General features: G+C 42.7%; 2 protein-coding genes across 2 annotated transcripts in view; one reads left to right on the top strand and one right to left on the bottom strand.

The window, feature by feature from the left end:
* CHRNA5 (cholinergic receptor nicotinic alpha 5 subunit) overlaps window positions 1-959 on the top strand; it is a 31,208-nt gene extending 30,249 nt beyond the window's left edge. The window contains exon 6 of the transcript XR_005456337.1: window positions 826-959. The gene's annotated coding sequence lies outside the window, so the exon portion shown is untranslated. The remainder of the gene's footprint in view (window positions 1-825) is intronic.
* On the bottom strand, window positions 152-17,327 carry CHRNA3 (cholinergic receptor nicotinic alpha 3 subunit). The gene is made up of 6 exons (XM_038766958.1): window positions 17,105-17,327; window positions 12,923-13,065; window positions 12,767-12,811; window positions 6,230-6,339; window positions 2,266-3,277; window positions 152-930 (listed from the first exon to the last, which is right to left on the bottom strand). Exons 1-6 carry the CDS (start codon window positions 17,157-17,159, stop codon window positions 802-804), a joined length of 1,494 nt encoding a protein of 497 aa, XP_038622886.1. The 5' UTR covers window positions 17,160-17,327; the 3' UTR covers window positions 152-801.
* Window positions 17,328-19,559: the final 2,232 nt, after the last annotated feature.

The following is a 19,559-nucleotide window of genomic DNA, read 5'->3' on the forward strand; positions in this document are numbered from 1 at the left end:
TTATTGTTAGACTTAATCTGGTTGCCTTCTGCCAATTCCGTTATACTGTATTTTCCCAAGCTCTGTAGAGCAGAGCGCTCTGCACACAGGAAATGTTCAAATATGATTTTATTATTAAAGATCTGATTGGGGAAAGGGGGGAGAGAACGACGGCAGCTGCAGTCTTTGCTGGGAAGGGGTTTCGAGTTTCAAAATTTAAAATGTCCTAGATTCCTGAAGAAAATAAAATCAGGTGTTTTTTTAAAAAAAATGTGCAGTTACCAATGAGGGGTTTGTATAAAGAAGCCCTCCCGTGGCACTGATGGATGCCTTTTGTCTGCCCCAGACAAATTTAGCATTTTAAAATCCTTATTGGATCCATTTCTGCCTCAAAATTATTATTGTAAAGCTTCTGTTCATTAATGAAGTAGGTCATTCTAGTGCTATTAAAAAAAACTAACAAAAACAGGTTGGTTCCATGAACTTTTTTCACTCTACCATCGGGTTTGCTTATGCAGATATGTGCACTGTTTTTCAATGCAGGACCCAGATCCTTATATTATTACAAATGCATACATTAGTTCCACTGTTGTCTCTACCTTTTCTTGAATGACACCGTGTTCCAACTCTGACTTTGTTACTTCACATTAACATTAACATTTTGGAAAGAGAGGTTATTTACAATGAAATTAAGAGAAATCTTTGTGATACTAATGGAATGTTAAATACAGAAAGAAACCTTATGTAATATACCAGCATAGAATGTGAGCTTTTGTCAGTGGGTGTAGCGACTGCCTTTTATAATTCATGTGTTTTAAATATCTACATTTCCTCTCCTGCCATCAGGGGTTGCAAAAATAACCCTGCTGTTCCTAGAATACATACCAGAATAAAAACCCATAAAAAAATGCGATCGATTACCATGGCAACGTATTTCCAATCATCTTGTATCTGAAAAACATAAATATGGAACTCAGGGCAACGCCAAAATACATATATTTTCAACGTTTAAACTTCAAAATTGGGTAAAGTATGAATAGTTTAAAATCTGATTTTCTGTCTGTGGAAATACAGGCTCTATATATACAGTGGTATAGTTTTTTTATGCAGAAGACTTCTCATTCCAACTCCTTGATCTCTGTTGTAGAAATTCCCCACTTTAAAAAGTTCATCTTCAGAAACTTTCATTGGAGAAGCAGAAAGGTAAAAAGTATCTGCTAGTTCAAAAGTCTTCCTCCACTTTGTAAAAAAGCTATCATAGCTTGGGAAAATTGCTTAGATGATGAGCATAGAACCTATTTTCCTAAATTCAAAGCCAGAATTATAAAAAAGGATTCATGAGAGATCTGTTCCTTTTAAACTATTGTTTAAACTATTGTGAGTTGGATTGTGACTTAGATTGTGAACCCCAGGTGGTACAAGAGACTGTGTCCAACCTAATGATGTTGCTTCTACTCCAGCGCTTAATACAGTGCTTGATACGTAGTAAGTGCTTAGCAAGTACTATTATTATTATTATTACTGGCACTAAGGGCTCAAAATATATAGTACTTGACTCGTTGAGAGTAGGAATTGTGTCTGCCAACTGTATTGTACTTTCCCAAGCACTTAGCATAGTACTCTGCACAAAATAAGTGTTCAGTAAATACTACTGATTAATTCTGGAATAACTAATGAAGGTAAAGGCTAGATTAAGAGCTTAGAACAGTGCTTGGCACACAGTAAGCACTTAACAAATACTATTAGTATTATAAGTAGTAATAATAAAAATAATTTTGACAGTTTTAGAATTAACATTTGCTTTCCATTGAAATTTACAGTGTCCCTTTATGGCATTCAAGTTTCCAGCATATAGAGTAGTTTTCCATATGAAGAACATTTTCATTGCTTTATAGAAGTTAGTGATAAACTTGTCAAGAAAATCCTTTTACACTTTGCCTCCAGATGGGTTTATGGAGGAATAGATTTAGTATGTTTAGGATGATGCTGGATATGAACAGAGCAAATGTAGAGAAGCAGTGTGGCCTAGTGGATAGAGCACAGGCTTGGGAGTCAGAAGGACCTGGGTTCTAATTCTGACTCTGCCACAAGTCTGCTGTGTGACCTTGGGCAAGTCACTTCACTTCTCTGGGCCTCAGTTACTTCATCTGTAAAATGGGGATTAAGAGTGTGAGTCCCACATGGGTCAGGGACTGTGTCCGATCTGATTAACTTGTATCTACTCCAGTGCTTGGCACATAGTAAGTGCTTAAGAAGTACCATAATTATTATTATTATTAGGCTTACCTCTTTGGCCTCATTTTGCATTTTCATATTTTCCGCAATGTATTTGACACTTTCAATAGCTTCTTTCATTTCTGGTGATAGGACTGAGATGGAAAGCAGAGCATCAACAGATTCAGAACTTGAGCTTCTTGTTATATTGGCACTACAGTTCGAGATCTTGATCCGCCGTTGATGGCAGTAACTGCACGTCACATCCTGGCAAATAAAACCTTCTTTGCAGCATTTCGAACCCGAACTGCCGAAGCAATTTAAATTTGCAAGTTCCGCATTGTAGAGCGGCCTCGGCTTCCGTGCGTCCCATCCGTTGCTTCCTGGCCTGCTCATGAACATTATCTTGGGCAGCAAGTTTAAGAATATAGTCTTCACCCACTCGGGCATCGTGTGAGTCTTGGGGGTTCGGTAATGCACATTCAGAACAAACACGGTGATGACAATGGACAGCGTGACGAAGATCATGGTGAAAAGGAGGTACTCTCCAATCAGAGGAATCACCAGAGATGTGGAGGGGATGGTTTCGGTGATCACCAGCAGAAACACAGTCAAAGACAAAAGAACCGATATGCACAGAGTCACCTTCTCACCGCAGTCCGAAGGCAAATAGAACACCAGTACGGTTAGAAAAGAAATCAGCAGGCAGGGAATGATCATGTTGATAGTATAGAACAAAGGCAAGCGTCTGATATAGAGAGAGTAGGTGATATCTGGGTAAATCTCATCACAGCAGTTATACTTGATGTCGTGTTTGTATCCGGGGGCCTTAATAATTGCCCATTCTCCACTCTCCCAGTAGTCCTTGAGGTTCATAGAAGAACCTATTAAAACCAAGTCGATCTTAGCTTTATCGTAGGACCAGGAGCCAAACTTCATGGTGCAGTTTTGGTAGTCAAAAGGAAAATACGTCACGTCTATTTTACACGAACTTTTAAAAATAGCTGGAGGAATCCAGGTCACTTCTCCAGTGTATTTCAGCAGGGCCTTGGTCTTGTCATCTACCTGGAAATCCCCAACTGCGCTGTAAGGAAAAAAAAAAATAAGGTTTGTGGAGCAATGAATGATCAAATTTCCCTTTTCAATCAACCGTTCAAAATCATTATCATTATTGTTCCAGCTGTAAAGATTTATTGCAAGGTATCTTAGCTGAAAATATCTGAATGAATAGCAGTCAACATCTGTGAATGGTGAAGGCACTTGAAACTGACTTTTTTTTTTTAAGAATTATGAAAGCAGTACAAAGTGCTCAAACCAGCTAGTCCCCAATTAGGTAATACGTGCCACATATGGTGGACATTTTGTAAGAAGCTGTCAAAGGAAAAGTGTTTTTTAAATTACTAAAAAGTGAAAGTTTTTTTTTTCTGTGATAGAGGGTGAAATTTCTGTCCTGTGGGTCATAAGTTTAAGCTTTTCAGATTTTTCCCTTGCACTGAATGTGTCATTTGAAATTTTCTTTTTCCTTCCAATTCTTAATTAGGACTTAATTCAGTACAATGTACCTTTAGTCCTAAAAAAGTCCACCAAATGATAGTCAATGGAATGGAATAGTAGCTCCTAGGTTTCAACGTTTTCAATATTTTTCCCTTAACTTCTCTGAGCTTTGGTTCCCTCATCTGTAAAATGGGGATTAAGACTGTGAGCCCCACGTGGGACAACCTGATCACCCCAGTGCTTAGAACAGTGCTTTGCATATAGTAAGTGCTTAACAAATGCCATTATTATTATATTATTGTTATTATTACAGTGCCTGGCACATAGTAAGTGCTTAACAAATACCATAATAATAATAATTATTGATATTAATGCCTTTTAAAAGGGAGCACAAAAGACCCTTTGAACCTGGTTTGGGAAGGTAATTTCAAACAATTTGATTTTTTGGATGAAGATGCGTGACTTTCACCAAAGAGGCAAAATAGAAAGAAAAATGGATTTAGAGAAAAAAGGAGTTAGGGGAAAGAAAGCCCATCTTATTTTTTTTTTTTAAGGACGATTCATTCATTCAATTGTATTTATTGAGCGCTTACTGTGTGCAGAACAGCACTTGGGAAGTACAAATCGGCAACATATAGAGATGCTCCCTCCCCAACAATGGGCTGAAGATCAAGAAGGGGCCTAAAAATATTTTCAAGGTTGTGTAGAACTGTTTTTTGGTTCAAAGACAACAATGCTGACAGTGAGATCCATGAGTTTCGCACGGAGGCTCTGAATACAAGTACAATCTGACAATATGCCATGAAAAGAGAGAAGAGCAACGATTGAGAGAAAACCATATGTTGTCTTCTCGTAGGGCCTGCACTTGAGTTGTTTTTGCAGTAGTGGTGATGATTTGTGCTCAATCACACACACTGTTGCCCGGTCCCGTACAACCAGGAACTCCTATTGCCAAACAGCAGGCAGAATGAACAAAATCAAACTGTGGTCACAGAACAGAATAACTCTGAGATCAGAAAAGCAGCCCACATCCTGTCCCCTCAGTGATTTCATAAATCATCTTTAGGTCTTACTCTTGAAGGTTTAGAGACCAAGGAGAGGACTGTGAGCCCACTGTTGGGTAGGGACTGTCTCTATATGTTGCCAACTTGTACTTCCCAAGCGCTTAATACAGTGCTCTGCACACAGTAAGCGCTCAATAAATACGATTGATTGATTGATTGAAAGGATACTTGATCAGTGAGTACAGGATTCCCCTAGCACCACCATATGAAAAAAAATGGTGGCATTTCATACGATGGCATTAACATTTAGAGCTCCCACTCTACTCTTGCTGCAGTCCTTCTTCCCAGAAAACCCTTTAATGCAGGCTTCTCAGATCCCTCTCAGTGCCATGTTTTTTTTTTTGTTTTCTGTATTTCTGATGGTATTTGTGCCAGACACTGTACTAAGCATGGAGTAGATTCAACCTAATCGGGTTGGACACAGTCCGTGTGCCACATGGTGCTCACAGTCTCATTTTACAGTTGCGGCAACTGAGGCACAGAGAAGTTGTGATTTGCCCTCGGTCACACAGCTGACTAGTGGCAGAGCCAGGATTAGAACCCACGTCCTTCTGACTCCAAGGCCTGTGCTCTGTTCACTAGGCCACGCTGCTTCTCCTTTCCTCTCCACTTTATCCCTGGGGTATTTAAAGGTATGAGGGACAGAGAATATAGACAATAAGGAGAAATGAGAAAAGGTTAAAGGAATTGGGATTGTTCAACTTGAAGGAAAGTCTACAGGGTGCTATTAATCCTTTCTAGCCCTTGAAGAGTGTTTAGAGCAGGGTCCTGACCAGTTGTTCCCCAGAGGACCAAACCAATGGAAATGGGTTGAAATTACAACAGAGAGGCCGTGTTGCATAGTGGTTAGAGCCTGGGCGTCAGGAGGACATGGGTTCTAATCCTGGCTCTGCCACTTGTCTGCTGTGTCCTTGGGCAAGTGACTTCACTTCTCTGTACTTCACTTACCTTATCTGCAAAATGGGAATTAAGACCGTTAGCCTTATGGGGGACAGGGACTGTGTCCAGCCTGATTAATTTGTGTCTACCCCAGCGCTTAGAACGGTGCCTGGTACATTGTAAGTGCTTAACAAATACCCTAAAAACAAAAAAGAATTTGGTTGGAAACGTGAAGAACTACGTAATGATTAGGGTAATAAAAGAGTGACACTGGCACGAATGGAGAGGTGAGGTCTCCATCCTTTGTGATAGCAAAGAAAAAATGGCTATTAAAATCAAATGTAATGTAATATCGCTGTATTTGTAATATTTGAACAGGATGATTTAGAAATTTATCATCCTAGTGAGGGGACTCCTAGCTCCATTAGGAAAAGATGAATTATCTAGCCCTGCTTTTTTAATATCTATAGTTCCGCCTCATTGGATAGGACCGAGACTGCAGTGAGAGTACTATTGAAAATAAAATTCCATCTTAAATGTAATTTTGAGATGTGATTGATTTTCTGCAAACTCATTAAAATAGCCCCAGGCGTCCTTACTTGTTGTACAAAACAATATCCGGCTTCCAAATCTTTTTAGAAGGAACACGAATAAACTCCGCCCCGCTATAATTGGCTGGATTCCACGTCAGCTTGTAATCATTCCATATCTAGCGAAGGAAAGATTTAAAATGACAGTGATTAAATTATGCAGTAAAATTCCTCTCCCCCAGCTTTTCATGTGTTTGCATCTTAGGAACTTTGCTGACCTTGGTCCTGTATTACTTTTCATGAAACAGTTGAGATTATAGCATCTGTTCGTCAGACCCAATGGCCGGATCCTGCTGGGTGAGTAAAATACTCCTTGGAAACAAGGGAGGGATATTGATTTTTAGACCTCTAGGAGCATACTTGTATTTTGCACTTGGGTTTGCACTTTTATTCACCCCATCCTAGACCCCTCAGCACTTAGGTGCATCTCTGTAATTTATTTATTCATATTACCTGTCTCCGTCTCTGGACTGTAAGTTCCTTGAGGGCAGGGAACGTGTCTACAAACTCTATTATTTTGTATTCTCCCAAGTACTTAGGCCAGTGCTTTGCACTGTAAGTGCGTAATGGATGATTGTTTGATAGTATTCCTATCCCAAGAAACCTTCTACTGTGAGCCTCCCTGTTGTAATTTAAGTGTAAAATGTAATCTTCTTTCCCATCCCGCCTCCTTCGTCCCCACAAATGTAAGATCCTGAAGGGTAGGGATAGGGTCTTCCAAGTGTACTGTCCTCTCCCAAGCGCTTAGTATAGTTCTCTGCCCACCGTAAGCACTCAATAGATACCTTTGATTGATGGATGGATGGATGCTCCCCTCCCAAGGACAAAAGTTCTGTAAAAGATAAAAGCCAGATACCTCTCCAAAGGGTAATCACAAAGATCTCCCTGAACTTATATTTTTGGACAAGCGAATGATGAAGACAGAAATTATGAACACAGAAAGTTACGGGTCTGTAATTGGATACTTTCAAGATGTAGTTTCAGGTCTTTAACTGGAGACTTTAAAGATATAGGCCCTGCATGAAAATCTGGTCCAGTTAATTGTATTTAGTGAGCACTTATTGTGTGCAGAGCACTATACTAAGCACTAGGGCAAGTACCATACAGTAGTGTTGGTAAATATGATCCCTGTCCACAGGGAGCTTACAGACCACAGAGGAAGACAGGTGTTAAAATAAATTACAGATAAGGGAAATAATAAAGTGTAAGAATATATGCCGTGGAGCGGAAGTAGGTATCAAAGTCCTCGATGGGTACACGGCCAAATGCGTAGGAGAGGCAGAGGCGGGGAGAGCACATAGGGGAAATGAGGTTTTAGTTAGGAAAGGCCTCTTGGAAAAGATAAGATTTTAAGAGGGTTTTGAAGTGGGGAGAGTGGAGGACTGTCGGTTATGAAGGGGAAGGGAGTTCCAGGTCCAAGGAAGGATGAGGGCAAGGGGGTGGCAGTGGAATAGAAGAGAGCTAAATTCAGACTGTAGGTTGGCATTAGAGAAGCCAAATGTGCAGGTTGGATTACAGTAGTTTGTAGTAGGTCCTTCAAGCCCGGGTAGGTGAGACCTCATTTTATCAGGTATCCTAACAAAAAACCAATAAGAAGATATTCTGTGGGATGGTGGAGAGGAGAGGGGGTATGGTGCACAGGGTGTACTTGTAAGGTGGTGGTGTGTTCACCCTACTGGATTCTGATTTGAGGGAGTCTGTTGCCCTAAGCCGCTCTTCTGTTCGACAGGAGTTAATGATCTCCTGCTGCTTAGGGCTATTCACCAGCATCACAGCAAAATTTCTCCACAACCGTGACTGACTGCTTACACGATCACAACCGTTAGAGGGGTCTGATAGATCTAGAAAGAGCAGTCGTGGAATATTTGTAACTGACTTTCCATTTAAAATTAGTTTCTTAAAATGAATAGAAACAACAGAGCGCTTTTGAGAGGAAGAGAAATTGCAGCTCACTTGTTGGCAAGTTGTAGGGAGCTCAGACAAGATGGTCCAATAACAGGAGAGGTGTATAAAGCAAACTACCCTTTGTCTCGGAGGTCAAAGGCACATAGCCCAATATGTCTGCAAGCTAAGAACCCGAGAACTCAGCACAATGCCCCAGCACAGCCTGGGAAAACTGAAATGGTCATCAAGGAAGACAATGAGCCTTTGATAAAAGAGTTTATCAACAATTTGCTTTTACTACATTATAGGAGAATTTATAAAGCTCTTTTCCATTTCTGTGTGTATTTGATTAAACTCTCAAAACGTAGCCCTCACTCTTCACTCTTCCCAAACTAACCACCTCACTGTACCTTGTTCTCAATTCTTCCTTCCTCGTGTCTTTGCTCATGTTCTTCTTCCTGCTTGAAACTCCCTCCCACTTCAAAGCCACTGGACCACAGCTCTCTCCATCTTTAAAGTTCTCCTGTAATCCTTCCTCCTCCAGGAAGCCTTCCCCGATCAAGCTCTGTCTTCCCAGATTGCCTCCATCCAACTGCTGCCTTATCACTTGGATTTGTTGATCTATGGTCAGCATTTCTGCCTAGTCTCCTCAAATTCATTTACACTTATATATCTTTCTGTACTTCTGCCGTCAATTGTAGTGCTATTTTTCTTCCTCCAACTTTTTGTGAATGGCTTGTGTCTGCCTATCTCCTTGTAGGCTCCTTGAGGGCAGGGATTATGTCTCCTACCCAGTTGCAGTTTCCCAAGTGGTTAGTACAGTATTCTGCACGAAGTCGTTGCTCAATGGGTACTATTGATTTAGCTCTCATCTAAAACATATTCACTTTCTTTCAGGGAAGGAGGAAGGAAACTCCCATATAGGACTCCCTAGTGATCACCAACACTCAAATTCAGCAGGCAGTGGTTAAAGGTGAGGTTTAAGTATAGCTAAATTGCTATTTAATAGGAACTACGTCAGAGGAAGGTAGATCAATACACATTATTGAAGGAGCATGGGACTGGAAATGAGATCTGGGTTCTAATCCCATTCTGTGATTGGTCTACTCTGTGATCATGGGCAAATTACTATGCCTTTCTACGCCTCTGCTTCCCCATCTGCTAAATGGGGATAAAATACCTGCTCTTAAATTGTGTACCCTCTATAGGACAGGAACTATCTGGTCTTTAGCATCTACTACAGTGCTTGGCACATTTAAAGCCCCTAATGTTTATATATCCACTCTCTTTCCCCTCTAAGCGAATAATAATAATAGTAGTTGTTAAGGGCATACTATATGCCAAGCACTGTTCTAAGCGCTGGGGTAGATACAAGGTAATCAGGTTGTCCCACGTGGGGCTCACAGTCTTAATCCCCGTTTTACAGATGAGGTAACCGAGGCACAGAAAAGTTAAGAGACTTGACCAAAGTCACGCAGCTGATAAGCGGCAGAGCCGGGATTAGAACCCACGACCTCCGGCTCCCAAGACCAGGCTCTTTCCACTAAGCCATGCTGCTTCTCCACTCTCCTTGTTCCTCCCAAGGTAACTTTTAGTTACTTCTCACTCTCAAATCTCCCACCTCCATTCTCTCGTACTGTTTGACCAGCTGGAACTCCTTCCTCCCTGTAATCTAACAGTCCACAGCCCCTCTCCATCTTCAGTAGCATGGCTGCTGAGAAACAGTGTGGCCTAGTGGATAGAGCACAGGCCTGGGAGTTACGAGGACCTGGGTTCTAATCCCAGCTGCACCACTAGTCCGCTGCGTGACCTTGGGCAAGTCATTTCCCTTCCCTGGGCCTCAGTTCCCTCATCTATCAAATGGGGTTTAAGACTGTGAGCCCCATGTGGGACAACCTGATCACCTTGTCATCATCATCATCAATCGTATTTATTGAGCGCTTACTGTACTAAGCACCTGGGAAGTACAAATTGGCAACATATAGAGACAGTCCCTACCCAACAGTGGGCTCACAGTCTGAAAGGGGGAGACAAAACCAAACATACTAACAAAATAAAATAAATAGAATAGATGTGTACAAAATAAATAAATAAATAGAGTAATAAATACGTACAAACATATATACATATATACCTTATATCTCCCCAAGGCTTAGAACAGTGCTTCACACATGGTAAGCGCTTAACAAATGCCATTATTATTATTATTCTCTATGCCTCAGTTCCCTCATCTGTAAAATGGGGATTAATACCGTGAGCCCAAGTGGGACATGGACTTTTTCCAACCTGATTTGCTTGTATCTACACCAGCGCTTTGTACAGTGCCTGGCACATAATAAGGACTTAACAAATACCATAAAAAGGTAAGGGCAGGAGTGAGGCCCGGCTGCCTTTTTCAACAGAAGAATAGAAGAAGAGATCATCCAGAGTCATATTTAGCGACTTGTTGCAAAATGCACAAAAACCTCTGGATGTCAGCATTGCACAAGGAAAGAGTAGAGCTCGGAAGCGGGATCTGTCTGTGCTTCCCAACCTTCCCATTTTCCTGTCGTTTGAAAATTTCCCTTCCACAAGAGTATTTTAGGAAGCCTGTCAGACATTTCACGAGCTAGTTATGGGCCAGAAATTTTATTTGTGATGAAGCTCAGAAATGGATTTTTCCTTTGAGGGGGAAACAATGCTAATAAAATACCTCAAAACCACTTAGCAATTGTCTGTAATTAGCAGGGTGGCCAGTGAATGCAGTCAAAAAAAAAATAAAGCCAAGATGCCTGTGACACTGGCAAGCAGCTTCAAATGAGGGAAGCAGCGTGGCTTAGTGGGTAGAGCACAAGCCTCTTTTAGACTGTGAGCCCACTGTTGGGTAGGGACTGTCTCTATATGTTGCCAACTTGTACTTCCCAAGCGCTTAGTACAGTGCTCTGCACACAGTAAGCGCTCAATAAATGCGATTGATGATGATGAAGCCTGGGAGTCAGAAGGACCTGGGTTCTAATTCCAGTTCTCCACATGTCTGCTGTATGATCTCGGACAAGTCACTTCTCTGGATTTCAGTTGCCTCACCTGTAAAATGGGGATTAAGAGTGTGAGCCCCATGTAGGACAGGGACTATGTCCAACCTGATTAACTTGTATCTACCCCAGTGCTTAGAACAGTGCTTGGCACATGGTAAATGCTTAACAAGTACCATTATTATTACTATTATTATTAGGATGCCATTTTTGCCAAAGTCTCCCTAAATTTGCCTGAAGATAGAGCACAATTCTCGTGTACCATGACCTCCCCCACCAGCACTTTCTCCGGATCCTTTGCATTCCCTACATCCAACTGAATTCAGGCATTGCATTGAAGCCACTTAACTTGGCAGGGGAAGTTGCAGGAAAGGAAGGCTGGATGCTGACAATTAAAACATCACACAAAAGGATGACCAATTCGAAATCTGTTTTGGGCAGGGTACAGATCAGTTGAAAACTTGAACGGTCTGGTTGAAAGCAGGATGAACGGCCACACTAATGTCCGGGATCTGACTTAAATTCAAGGGTCCCCCAGTTGGCGATAATCAGTTTCTGATTCTTCTGGGTCCCATGGCCAGCGTTCAGGGGCTAAAGTGAGGTGGTCTAGATTCAGCCATAAGAAGGTTCTTGTGGATCCTGGTATAGTGGCAGTCCAATAATATTAATAGTAATAATAATAATGGTATTTGTTTAGCACTTACTATGTGCCAGACTCTGTTCTAAGCACTTGGGGTGGATAGAAGCAAGCCAGGTTGGACACAATCCCTGTCCCATGTTGGGCTAACATTCTCATTTTACAGATGAAATAACTGAGGCACAGAGAAGTGAAATGACCACGGTCACACAGCAGACAAGTGACGGAGCCGGGATTAGAACTCATGACCTTCTGGCACTTCCAGGTCAAAGTTCACCTTTCATCCCAGAGCAGTTTCTGCAGTGGAGGTAAGAGCAAGGAGGAGATAAGAGTGGAGAGGAAGCATAAAAAACTGGTACCAAGATGGCTGCAGGAGATACAATGGCCATTCATCTGGTTTTATACTGGACAGCCTGGTTTTCATCTGGCTTGTTCCCTCATCCATTATGGATTTGGCACTGGTCACCCCGTATGCCCCATATTTTTCTTTTCAGGACCCAGTCTTCCCCTGCCTCGACTGTTGTCACTAAATTGGCCATAGCTCAGAAGAGAAACTTGGTTTGCGGGTACCCGGGACAGAAAGAAGACAGCTCTAGAGCAAAGTGAGGAGGCGGGGGATCCCCGTTAATACACTCAACAACTAAAGATGTTGTAAGAATTTCCACAAAGAATCTTTTCATGTGTGCCCTTGTGATACCGGATGTTAAACTGCAAGTTACAATACAGGGTCCAGTATTCTTCAGTGCTGCCCATGACCACCCTAGCTGGAGAAATCCTTCAGAACAACCTATCCGTTTGCCTAGGGATTAAAGCAGCCCTGCTGGGCTAGTTGGTGGGGGGGAGCGGTGGGGGGTCTGGATTAGCTTTATAAATTAACCCAAATATCCCCACTCTGAGCAGCTCAGACATTAAACCATTTTATTCCTCAGCCCTGGAAGCTGATTAGACACCCAACGGTAACCCAAAGTTGACGAAAGCCAATTGGGTGGAGTGTGGTCACACATCGCAACTTACGTGTTTCAACCACAGGTTTGTTTCCATGATCTGGTTCACTTCATCCTGGTTATAAGGGAAAAGAAAGGAAACTATTCAATTGCATGATTATAAGCTACCCTGGCCTCTCCTGCCTTTTGTTCCCTTGAAGGCAGTAAGAAGTGGTCCATTACTCACCACCTTCACCAGCTGGGACATGGACACCTCAAACTGAATGATGACTGGATCTGACACGTTGGCTACGGGCCGGATCATGTCGTTGTACCCACTGTTAAAGAGCTTTTCAAACAGGCGGTGCTCGGCTTCAGAGCCACCCCCACCTGGAGAGAAGGCAAGAGGATAGGTGAAAATATTAATGTAGCTTGAAAATATAATAATAATAATCATTTCGGTATTTGTTAAGCACTTACTATGTGCCCAGCACTGTCCTAAGCACTGGGGGAGATACAAGGTAATCAGTTTGTCCCACGTGGGCTCACAGTCTTAAATAATCCCCATTTTCCAGATGAGGTACTGAGGCACAGAGAAGTTAAGTGACATGCCCAAAGTCACACAGCTGATAAGTGGCAGAGCCGGAGTTAGAACCCATGACCTCTGACTCCCAAGCCCATACTCTTTCCACTGAGCCACGCTGCTTCTCATGCAAATAACCATGCCTCAGGATGAAAAACAAGAAACAAAACAAAAACATCACTGGTCCCACCCCCAGAATACAGGAGTCCAGAGAGTGGGAGTCAGGAGACTGACCCTTGCTGTTTAATAATTGTGGCATTTGTTAAGTGCCTACTGTGTGCCAGGCACTGTACTCAGTGCTGGGGTAGATACGAGATAATTCCTGTCCCTCAGAGGGCTCACAGTCTTAACCCCAGCTTTACAGATGAAGGAACTGGGGCACAGAGAAGTGAAGTGACTTGACCAAGGTCACATAGACAAATGGCAGAACTGGGATTGGAACCCACCATTTCTGACTCCCAAGCACATGCTCATTCCACTAGACCATGCTGCTTCTCCTGTTTGCCAGCCTCGACTGGGTGTGACTGTTGGCAGGGTTACTGCTACCATCCCTTGTGTGGGACTGGAAACAGAGGAATCAGATGCAGGGGAAAGGAGGGCTGCTTTCAATGCTCTAAACCCTTCTCTCCAACCCCCTTTCCCTCCTCCTTCCCAACACCAGTATAGGCTAGAAACACCATGGCCCCTTGTACCCTACAAAGTCCTCTGGGTTTCCCTCTCATCTTTCATTCATTCATTCAATTGTATTTATTAAGCACTTACTGTGTGCAGAGCACTGTACAAAGCACTTGGGAAGTACAAGTTGGCAACATATGGAGATGGTCCCTACCCAACAACGGGCTCACAGTCTAGAAGGGGGAGACAGACAACAAAACAAAACATGTGGACAGGTGTCAAGTCATCAGAATAAATAGAAGCAAAGCTAGATGCATATCACTAACAAAATAAATAGAATAATAAATATGTACAAGTAAACAGTTATCATTCCTGCTTCCAAAGTAGCCCAATCTCGGATCCCTCCCCCAGCCCCTGAAAACGAAAACCAACCACCCAACCTCATTCACGATCCCACACATTCAAACACCCACCTCCTTACATTCACATTCTTATTCGACTTACTTATTCACATGTATTCATATTTGTAAGTGCAAGAAGGAAGGGAAGAAAGGATGAGAAATGAGTAAAAATGAGAAAAAGTGTGGGGAACGAACATGATTTGGTAGGTGAAAATATGTATAGTTAGGTGAGCGGTAATGAAGCAAGGCAATAAAACCTGAAGAACACCACTCTCTGATGGGTATCCTCTAAATGTGGTTGTTTTTGAAATGAAATGACTGTACAAGTGCTCACATGATGTCCATTTGAGCTGAATGGACCGGCTTGGATAGAGTTTTAGTTGAAGAAACCAAGTGGTTTTTGCTAGATTTTGATTTGGAAGAAAGCATGAATAGAGGAGGGTGGGATAGGAATGGGAAGTGGGTTGGTGGGGGAAAAGGGAAATTGAGAGGATAAAGGTTGGTTGGACAGTCAATGAAGTAACCACTCAGTACTAGTATTTTATATAAAATGCAGCTAACAGAGATGGGGAGGGTATCAAAAATGTTATTAGGGACCACGGGCTGCCAGGGAATCCACATTCTCCAGTTTATAGAATTTCAGTGGGGTGGAATAGGCTATTTGAAACCCACTCCGCCCAAACTCCACGAAGCTGAAGGAGAAAGTAAGGGTGAAGCTGAGGGCAAAGTTGTTGGAGAAACTGAGGGAGAGGAAAGGGTGGCATTGGTAGAGCGCTCCACCCAGTAGCCTGACAGGAAGCCTCGATGGGCCTGTTCCAAAGAGACGTCCAAAGTGACGATCTGATTTTTGAGAGAATGAATGGTTTCAAACCCGACACCGACCGGGACTCGTCTCCAGCTTTTGCACAGTTTCCACAGAGAGTTCGTTTACCGTGTTCCACTTATTGAGTCGAGGTCTCTGGGCCCGGTGACAAAACTACTGCTTGATCTGAGAGGGAGAGGAGGGAAAGGCAGAGATGGCCAGAAGCCTAATACTTCAGCCAGTATAGACATTGCATAGAACAGGTTTTAAAAGATCTAGTCAAACACCCATTAAAGCGATGAGGACATTACTATAACTCTTAATAGAATAATCAAGAAGTTCAGTGGACTCCTTCCCTTTCTACTTATTGGAAAGTGAGACTGTGGATCTAAGTTTTCTGAGGGACCCAGAGCTTTCTGCCTAGTTTAAAGAAAGGGGAGAGGCGAATTTCAATCCAGCAGATCTGCTCAGAATCCTCATTTAGCTGGTACCTGCTGTGTACAGAGCACAGTATAAGGACGGGGCAGTACAAAATTATCTTTAACTTGTTCAAACTGGTTGTCAGGAAGACTTCAGCCAAGGTAGGAGCTGATCCTTGCCCTTCTAGGTCCTCTTGCAGGAGTCTTGGCCTCAGACTGATAATGAGTTTCAGATAAGTAACTACTATATAAATGAAGGGATTATTCATTCATTCAATCACATTTATTGAGCACTTACCGGGTGCAGAGCACTGTACTAAGCATTTGGGAAGTACAATTCAGCAATTCAGATTAGATCATTTAAATATCACTGAGGTCTGAAGTGAACTCCTTTTTCCTCCCTCCCACAGCTATATGCTCTGTCCAGGGGTCTTTAAGGTAGTACTATAGTTCAGGTCACACACAGACACAAACACACAGAGCCATTGATTCCTTCAGTGCTGAGATTCTTACTGCTTCTCAGTCCTTTTCTGATCTCTAGTAATTAAGGGAGAGCATGGTTTACTTCTAAGCAAGACAGTTCCTGAAAAGGCCGAGTTCTATCTTGGAATTCAAGGGACATTGGCCATCCCAAAGGTTATAAGGCCTTATCACTAACTCCCCCAGTCACCGAGGGGTTTAATCCCAAAATGGCAGTGATGGAGGTGGGGGTATGAGGGAGGTCAAGCAGGGAGGGGAATCGGAGAGAACTGTTTCCATTTTTCTCCTGTTCCATTCTGAGACTCTTCAGGGTCTATGTCAGTACCACCTATCCAAAGCAAGGTTCCCCATAAAATTTGGAATAGATTACACAAATGGTGTTGGCTGCTAATCCTCATCCTACAAACAATTAAAAACTGAGGAATGAAAAAAATCTGGGAAAGATAAGATTACTGTTTTCTCATTAGCCAAATCTCCTGTATGCGTCAATTTATGTAATTAGGAAATGTGCTGTTCTTTTCAGGTGAACAAGGCTCATGGGTATACACCTTATTCTTTGGCAAATCAGAGCCCTAATGGTAAATTGCCAGAGAAGGATGGGATTTTCATCTTTTGATTCCTTCTTCTAAGATGCTTCAACAGCATTTCCTTAGTACATTAACCACCTCCTCTCTTTCTTGTACTTCAATTATCTTTCTGGGAGTTAGATTATTTTGTACCCTGCGGACATGTGCATCTTTTAAGTTAAAATACTTTGCCATTAGTCTTCAAGTTTGAAAGAAACCCAACTAGAGAATAGCACTGCAAGGTTTAAGCGTCCAGAAAAAGGAGCTCCTTTCACTACTCTAAGCTTCTAGCAAGGTTGAAGTCCTCCAAGACTTGGGAGAACAGGTTTTTGTTTCTAAATAGTAGGAAATTAGGATTTTCAAACAATAAAAACATACGTTGCAAGAATCCTGCAGGCATCATATAATACCAGCCATTGCTTATTAAAGTCTCAGTAAACCCTTCACCACTAAACCCAGGGCGGTATTACGAACAATTCCCACCGATATAGAGTTGCAATTTAAAAAAGAAAGAATAGCTAAACCTGCAAACCCCACCTCAGCTCCTTCCCACAGCCACTTACCTTTCATGGAGAAGGAGATCACGGTAAGTAGAAAAAGCCAGTGTCTGTTTTCCATGACGGGAGAGATTCCTGCTCGTCAGTACAGACTCCTGGAGTCGTGCTAAGCCGCAGGGCTTCTCTGCCGGCACTGGGAATACAGACAGATCTGCTTTTCTGTGGATCAAATCACAGGGAGAGGCACACTGCAGGAGTCTGAAGAACATTTTGCCTGATGAAGCTCCTATTAGAACTAGGTCCAGCCCCATTTCCAGCTGCCCACATAGTCATGAAGAGAGGGAGCGACAAGCACAAAATAAATTGCAGAGAGCAGGAGATTTTAGTTCCCCTAGGGTTAAAGTAAGCATTTGGCAAGAAGCATGGGCAAGAGACCATCAAATGATGAGCCTGCTAATCCAATCATCCTCAGCATTTCCTCCTCCCTCTCCCCTCCCACCCCCTCATCAGGACCCTCCTGTAGGTAGGTAACTTTGGGTCCAAGCCTGGACAGAAGGCCCAGTTCAATGAAATCCCATCATAACTGGAATGTGGAGCAGTGGGTATCGACAAATGTTGCCAGTTTGTACTATGTTGCCAATTTGTACTTCCCAAGCGCTTAGTACAGTGCTCTGCACACAGTAAGCGCTCAATAAATACGATTGATGATGATGATGACAAGGCAGTCATGGCAGATGACTCGGCGCTCCCCTCCAGAGGATGCAGGCTGCAGTCCCTGAGAGACTCATTCATCATTAATGGTATTTATTGAGCACTTACTGTGTGCAGAGCACTGTACTAAACTCTTGGGAGGGTACAGTACCACAGAGTTGGTAGACTTATTCCCTGTAGCTTCGAAATCCAAGGATGTTCTTCCTGGGCACCACCGGGTGCTTTTTTTCTTTTCAGGTATTCTCAACTCAGGTTGCCATTTGATTGTGCCCTGAAGTAGCAGAACCTGCTTGACCTGTGAATGAGTGTGACTAGGGTCTCTTGCATCTGCTCCTCCACTTTACCCTCCACCCACCCTCTGGCCACACAAGCTGGACGGCCAAGATGTAAACTGGAGCCTAATCCCCCAAGCTTATTTGGGCTAGGCTTGTTCCCCTGCCATGACTTCTTCAGTCAATGAATGCTAAAAAGGGAACTAGCTGGACAGAGTCAGGAAAACAATGGAGGCTAAGCAAGTTTTGGATTTCTCCCCTAAATCAATCAATCAATCAATCAATCAATCGTATTTATTGAGCACTTACTGTGTGCAGAGCACTGTACTAAGTGCTTGGGAAGTACAAGTTGGCAACATATAGAGACAGTCCCTGCCCAACAGTGGGCTCACAGTCTAAAAGGGTGGGCTCACAGTCTAAAAGAGTGGGCTCACAGTCTAAAAGTCCTGTTAGGGTCCTCCAAGACTTCCCTAAAGGCCTGTTAGGGATCACTTAGGGAGGAAAAACAGCTTTCTAAGCTCAAGCTCCTTGCTGTGGTTCTTTTTTCTTTTAAACAATTTTTGTTAAGGACTTAACTGTGTACCAGGAACTGTACTAAGTGCTGGGGTAGATTCAAGCTAATTAGGTTGGACACGGTCACAATCTTAGTCCCCATTCCACAGATGAGGGAACTGAGGCACAGAAAGGTGAAGTGACCTCCCCAGGATCACACAGCGGACAAGTGACAGAGCTGGGATTAGAACCCACATCCTTCTGACACTCAGGCCTGTGTTCTATCCATTAGACCACATTGCTTCTTATAAGGCAATCTGCAGTATTAAGTCTAGGTTAATCAGTGGTCTTGAAGGAGCTCTTGCTGAGGGCTAGGCACTAAAAACACTTGACGAGATGCATTCCCTCCCCTCAAGAAGCTTATATTGTGTGTGGGGGGGGGGGGAACAGATCAAAATTATTTATAGAGAGTGAAAGGTGGAGGAGCAACAAGGATAAAGCAGGAAGCAGTTCAAATCCATCACAAAATGGCAAAGTAGAAACAAAATATTCAAAATACTGATAGGTACATGAGTGCTGGGGATAGGAAAAAAAAAGCACACATATGGCCAAGCTGACATGTTGGGGATGTTGTGAATTAATTATTGTAAATTAATTGGGGAAGTCTTCCTGGAGCTGTCATACTACAGTTCCTCCTCTTTAATTCCCTGCAGATACTTTGGGGCTGAGCTCGTCATTCCTATCATTGAGTCATATCCTACTAAATAAATCTAATATAGCCTCCACCCCCATTCCATTGCCCGTAAAAATGCCCGGATATGGATTCACACTGAGGACAAGCTGAATAACATAACCAAGGGGAATGGATTCATTCATTCATTCATTCATTCAACCGTATTTATTGAGCGCTTACGGTGTGCAGAGCACTGTAGTAAGCACTTGGGAAGTTCAAGTTGGTAGCATATAAAGACAGTCCCTACTCAACAAAGGGCTCACAGTCTAGAAGGGGGAGACAGACAGAATGGATGCCTTCCTGTGCTAATAAT

Source organism: Tachyglossus aculeatus, chromosome 26 (genome assembly GCF_015852505.1).
Source record: "Tachyglossus aculeatus isolate mTacAcu1 chromosome 26, mTacAcu1.pri, whole genome shotgun sequence".
Taxonomy (NCBI): domain Eukaryota; kingdom Metazoa; phylum Chordata; class Mammalia; order Monotremata; family Tachyglossidae; genus Tachyglossus; species Tachyglossus aculeatus.

Bases quoted from the DNA above. Each gene is read 5' to 3' on its own strand.
- CHRNA3 (XM_038766958.1), bottom strand. From the start codon at position 17,159: ATGGAAAACAGACACTGGCTTTTTCTACTTACCGTGATCTCCTTCTCC. The intron at 12,812-12,922 runs GTGAGTAATGGA...CCTTATAACCAG, and splicing joins TGTCCCAGCTGGTGAAGGTG to GATGAAGTGAACCAGATCAT. The intron at 6,340-12,766 runs GTAAGTTGCGAT...TTCCTTCGCTAG, and splicing joins CAAACCTGTGGTTGAAACAC to ATATGGAATGATTACAAGCT.